Below are 6,090 nucleotides of genomic sequence, written 5' to 3'. Positions count from 1 at the left end.
TGAGGGCCCATATTCTAAACTATTGGAACCTCACTCAACCTCTTTATTCTCCTAGTCTCTTTTCTCTACATACTATACTCTTGTCTTCCATTATTAAACTTATTTGTTCCCATAAAGAAATGAAGGAATGACCATGAAATAGGCCAAATGGTTAGAAGCAAGAGGCCCACTGACACCTGGGCCTACCGGGGGTTTTCCTGGTATCCCTGTGGGCCAGTCCGACACTGAATGGAGCCCCCTATAAGATATATTGGATCTAACTGAGAGAGGAATAGTGAAGATAAACTTGATTATTTCAGAAACGGTACAGAATTTTCAATCGATTGTATTTTGAAAGTTTCTTATTTCAGTATGATGAAGCTGATATTATAATTTCATTTTTGTGATAGTTCCTCTTTAATGTTTATAAGATTTTCTAATAGATTTAAGGTATGAAGGTCCAAATTATGCAAAGATCCATTATCCGGAAAACCCCAGGTCCCGAGTATTCTGAATAATATGTCCCATACCTGTACTTCAGTTTCAGTAGATGTAAGGCATGTTTTTTTAAAATTACAAAAATATTGCACATCTAGAAAAAGACACAGGTTCCAGGTTTTCAGGATGCTGGACCTGGTACAAGACAGCTGCTCTATTTGTAAATATAATGGTATACAAACCATATGTAACTTATTATCAGATAGTCGCGTCCTTGTCCTAGAAATACTCATATTTACTGTTCCCGTTCCAGCAATACTACATTTGTCATGGTGTCACCCAATACACCTGTAAAGTCTAAAGTTGTTCCCACACATTTTTTTGCTGCCTTTAGAGGATTAAATAAAAAGGGCCTCTTGGATGCATTTCTACCTGACACTCAAGCAAGATGTTGAGGCTGCTGGTACTCGCTGTATTGGTCCTTGGTGGTAAGCCTTACTACATTCTGATACTATGTGAACCCCTTACTGGGAAGTTTTCTGTAGCCACTGTACCCCCATTCTTTTACTGTCAGCATTCTAAAATTAGAATCTTAATATGATGTAGTATCAGAAATATTAAATGTATTGGTACATAGGGCAGAGAAATACGAATCTTCTCCCTATACAGGATAACCAGCTAAACTTCCATGCAACCTTATAAATACCTAAACAGGAAAAAAAAACTGCCATTTAAACTAACAGTTATAGGGTTTCCCTGCACTTCTTAAACGGACACAATGGATATTGTAAAATATGAATGGACTTCACATACAAACCCTGTTATTGGAATCAATTCCAGTGTGTGTGATTGTGGTTATTCATATGACCTCTGTTATATAGGCCAGTAATTTTATTAGGAAGACATTAATCATTTTATTCTTATGTCGCTATTATGATATTATAATAATCTTCGGATATATATTAGGTGTTCATCTGCTAGTAACTAATCTGCAAAAGCTTTGCACACTGTGTCTTATTAATAAATGCGCCCACAATGTATGAAACATTTGGTATTGGGTATTTTATTTTAACATTTTATATAAAGACACCTTAAAATTTCTAGCATTTAACATTGCTTGTATGTATGGTGTCATTCTCATTCAGCTCCTACTAACAGTGTATCTGAACTTCGCGAAGGTCTCTCCTAAGGGTCCCCATTGTTTGTTGGTTTCCAGACTGTGGGACTGACCCCCAGAGCAGTGTTGGGGGGACCCAGACTGAAGGCTGTTTCGGTGAGAAATTAGGGAGGAATTAAGACACTCCTGGAAACAGAGCTGAAAGGTTATTAGAATAAAATCCAAGGCAAATTTATTTTCTACCCTAGATATTTATTGGCACACCCAGAGGCATACTGCATATATAAAACAATTTGTTTACATTTTTAACTGTCATTTTGTTTCTTTTCTTTTTGAACTGCAGGACATTGTTTTGGAAACCTCCGCTTCCTGGAGGATAACACTCGTGTGGTAGGAGGAACTGATGCTTCCCCAAATTCTTGGCCATGGCAGGTCGGTGATGCCACTGGATGCATGATCACATACCTATAAACTATAAATTAAAGGACTCTAGTTATCCTATCCACTGTTTCCTGGCCTAGTTCTAATAATTAAAATCACTGAGCCAGGGAATTGACCTGGCCAGGTCAGTTGCAATTCCATTATTGATTCCTTATGCTTCCTCCCTTTGTATTTTTAACACTATTATGTTATTTCCTTCACACAGGTTTCACTCCAGATCCAATCAGGCAGTGGCTTTTCCCATACTTGTGGAGGTTCCTTGATCCGCCCCGACAGAGTCCTGACTGCTGCTCACTGTGTGGACAGGTAACATACTGTAGATACAGCTCTCTTATTGACCCCCACTAGATACTATGTAGGCCTGGACTGGCAACCTGTGGGTTCTGGAAAATGCCAGAGGGGCTGCTGTAAGTTTCCATACACAGTCACTATTTATTGGGCTGGTGGGGGGCTGCTTGGCCCCTGTGTATTTGGAATTCCAGGGCCTATTGTGAATCCCAGTCCAGACCCGATACTATGTTTTCCATTCCTTCTGATGAGATGCTCACCTGCTGGTATTTAGGCAAACCTGAAACCTCTCCTTGGTATTGTGCAAATTGTCGCTGTTTCATTGGCATAAGGTCTATGCTTATTTCTATACTGCAGTACATCCTAGCCAGGGCTTTAACAGGTTTGATTTGGGTTTTCTTCAAAAGTAATAGTTATTCACCTGCCTGCAAGTATTTAAGTTGTCCAGTAGAAGTATAATCATCTGGGTTTCAGAAAAGTTGGGGATTCAGATGAAATATTAGGCTTTACTACAATAAAAATAAATTTTCTGCAAATGGGCACTTTTCCTCATATATATATTGCACTCTGTTGTATAAGCTAATTTTCTGGGTGCCAGAATCAAAAAACTAAAAATGTTAATTTATAGAGGTTAGCACTAGTTTGAGTTCAGCACAATAGTAACAAAAATATCACTCTCTGTTATTATGGGAAAAGAGCCGGACCATTCCGTGTCATACTGGGTGAGCACAATCTGAGTGTGAACGAGGGCCCCGAGCAGATCATTGCTGTTTCTCAAATTGTGAAGCACGTCAACTGGAACCCAAACAATGTTGCTGCTGGGTAAGAGACAATTTTTTTAATCGCGTAGAAAGTAGATAACAATTGTATGAGAAGTCCCATGCTATAACCATTCAAGGAATAAAGATTAACTAAAGAAGTAGCTAGAAATGTTGTACATTATGTTTTGGGCTTCTGTACCAGCCCAAGGCAACCACAGCCCTTTAACAGTAAAGATCTGTGCCTCCAAAGATGCCCTAGACATTTTCTGTAATTATCTGCTTTTATTACTAATCGTCAAAATCCCAAAAAAATATATATTCCACGTCATTCTCTCAAAGTTAAAAAAAATCACTCTTTATTCAGCATAAATATTAAAAAGTAGGCATACAGACCAATTGATGCTCTGCCTTTATTACTAATCAACCTTATATTATGACATTTATACTCTATGTCTACTTTATATTTTGAGTCGTTCCCTAAGCTCATGTACCATTACATTTATAATTTCATATTTCCATGATGTGATCATTTATTAGTTTTCTTGTTTTTATCCTGATCCTGATACTTCCTTTTATTACTTATACAGTATATCATGAACTGTCTCCTATAATCAACTGACCTTGTCTCCCCTCCTTTTTTATTCCCTATTCTGCAGGTTTGACATTGCTGTGCTCTATCTGGCCTCCAGCGCCTCCTTGAACAGTAACGTGCAACTGGCTACTCTCCCCAATGCTGGAGTAATTCTGGCTCACAATTCCCCTTGCATTATTTCTGGATGGGGCAGGACTGTCAGTAAGTTTGTCTTAACTATAAGGGTATTCACCGACTTGCCTCTCTAACTTTGAATCAAAAGGGCAAAAAAATGCCTTAAAGAAGCATGGCATTTAAATATTTCCAACATGCCGCCCCTAAATTTCTCCCGCCCTAGGCCCAGGCCTTTGTGGCCTTTCTACAAATCCAGGCCTGGTTTTCTGCGCAATGACAGCAGTGGTTAAAACACCCCATGTGACATTTATCATTTTTTAAATATATATAATTTATTTATCTGTCTTTTTACACACACACACATTATGGCACTGTATAGCTCATGGAGCACTGCAGCCCTCTAGCAAGGGGGTTAATTAACTATGTAAGCGTTTTCTACAAAGAGAATCCTTACTGCGTCATACTCATAACTCAAAATGTATTTAGATACAAAATGACTTTATTATTTGTGCATTGGGTTATTGCCAGATTATTGATGTCACATCAGTCTCAGAGAAAAGAGCTTCCTTTTCTGTATCTATGTGCATGGCTCTTGGCGGGTGGATCTTATTTTTTCTTTATCTCCTGGAAGTGGGCAGGCACACATAAGTCTATATTTGAAGAAGACTTCTACCTATCAAGTGAACCACCCGTCTTCTGTCTTTACAGTTTCATTCATTTAACAAACAACTTAATCTCCCACATTGCTGACAATATACATATTTACCTCTCGTGTATATTATAATAATCTTTCTTTCTTCCCCTTGTTTTCCACCCTAACTATAATATATCCATCAAGAGAGGGTCTTAGGTCAGATTTATATGTCTCTTGTGAGTACAATGCTGATGTTTCTTCTTGTAGCCAATGGACCACTTCCCGCCATCTTGCAGCAAGCCCCTCTGCCTTCAGTAGCCCACTCCACTTGCTCTAACTTTGCCTATTGGGGAAGCACAGTTAAGACCTCCATGGTGTGCGCTGGTGGTGATGGAGTTACTGCTGGATGCAATGTAAGATCAGTATCATCATTTTTATGACTTGGGACCAGTTTCTTTTCACTAGATGCAGCTGCAGCAGGATACAGAAAAATGGATGGCTGGGGAGGAAAGGGTTTAGTTTTAGTTTAGTTTAACTACAGGAGTTTTTCTTTTAAAGTGATTATCAGCTAGCCCTGTGAAAACATGGAAGTGTCAGTAACAGTTTAAATCAGAGGCGTAACTATAGAGGAAGCAGACCCTACGACTGTAGGAGGGCCCAGGAGGTATAAGGGCCTCATAATAATAAAAAATATAGGTAAAACAAGTCAACCTCTATACATTTTGAGTCCCTGAAAAATAATTTGCTGTGGGGACCAGTAATACTTAGTTCAACCACTGGTTTAAATAATAAGAAGTTGGGAGTACAGGGTACCCCCTTTAACCCAGCGTATTTATAGTGCCACCTTTGGTATGTTGTGTTTGATAATGTGCAGTGATTTATGTAGTGAAATTAAATGTTTTAAACCAGATGTTTGAAATACAACTCCTAGCCACTTCTCATAGAAAAATACTGTAGGCTGGAAACCCCATTATATGTTAGAGCATGTGACCATCCTTTTTATCTCCTGCCATCACAGGGAGATTCTGGTGGTCCCCTCAACTGTCCTAACAACGGTGTATATGAAGTTCACGGCGTTACCAGTTTTGTGTCCTCCTTGGGATGTAATGCTTACCTGAAGCCCACAGTGTTCACCAGAGTCTCTGCTTACATCGACTGGATCAACAATGTAAGTCAGATAATATGCATTTTGTTTCTTGGCAGAGAGAAATGCCCTGCCCGATGGGGAGGTGTAGTGTGGGTATGTGTGTATGATTGGGTTTGGGTTGTCTGCATGGGAAGTAAATGCTTTGCTTGTAATAGACAGTTCTGAGATGGAATATCCCTCTTCTGACTGCCATTGCTATTGGTATTTGATTAGTTGCTCCACTCCTAATAACATTTCATGGGATTTTTTTTCCAGAACATCTAAGCAGAATACAGCAGATGTAACACCAAGAAGCATAACTGCAGCTATTCATAAAACAGGATTAGTTTATATCACTATTATTTTCATGTTGCATATAACATCTTATTAAAGTTAAATTAAATAATTTACTCTGTATCAGTGTGTTTTTTAAAGTTCCTTCTCTGACCAAGAGTTGTATATATTGGCACCAAGATGCTTTATGAACATATAACATATAGCGATAACCAGATTCAGTTCCAATGATGATTGCATTCAGTAATGTCTGTTTAAAGGGGATGTCAAAACAATAAAATCCCATTTTTACTTTCTTTAATGAAA

The 6,090-nt window shown here is 38.5% G+C and overlaps 1 protein-coding gene across 1 annotated transcript; it reads left to right on the top strand.

Annotated features, from left to right (window-relative positions):
- The first annotated feature begins 847 nt into the window (after positions 1–847).
- On the top strand, positions 848–5,883 carry cela1.1.S (chymotrypsin like elastase 1, gene 1 S homeolog). Its single transcript, NM_001093874.2, is given in 8 exon segments — positions 848–905; positions 1,878–1,966; positions 2,181–2,281; positions 2,960–3,085; positions 3,681–3,817; positions 4,632–4,777; positions 5,383–5,532; positions 5,767–5,883. Coding segments are annotated over 8 exon segments (798 nt in total). The 5' UTR covers positions 848–865; the 3' UTR covers positions 5,776–5,883.
- The last annotated feature ends 207 nt before the right edge of the window (positions 5,884–6,090 follow it).

This window comes from Xenopus laevis, chromosome 2S (genome assembly GCF_017654675.1).
Source record: "Xenopus laevis strain J_2021 chromosome 2S, Xenopus_laevis_v10.1, whole genome shotgun sequence".
In the NCBI taxonomy this organism is placed as follows: domain Eukaryota; kingdom Metazoa; phylum Chordata; class Amphibia; order Anura; family Pipidae; genus Xenopus; species Xenopus laevis.
This window is presented reverse-complemented; position numbering and strand designations above follow the sequence as displayed.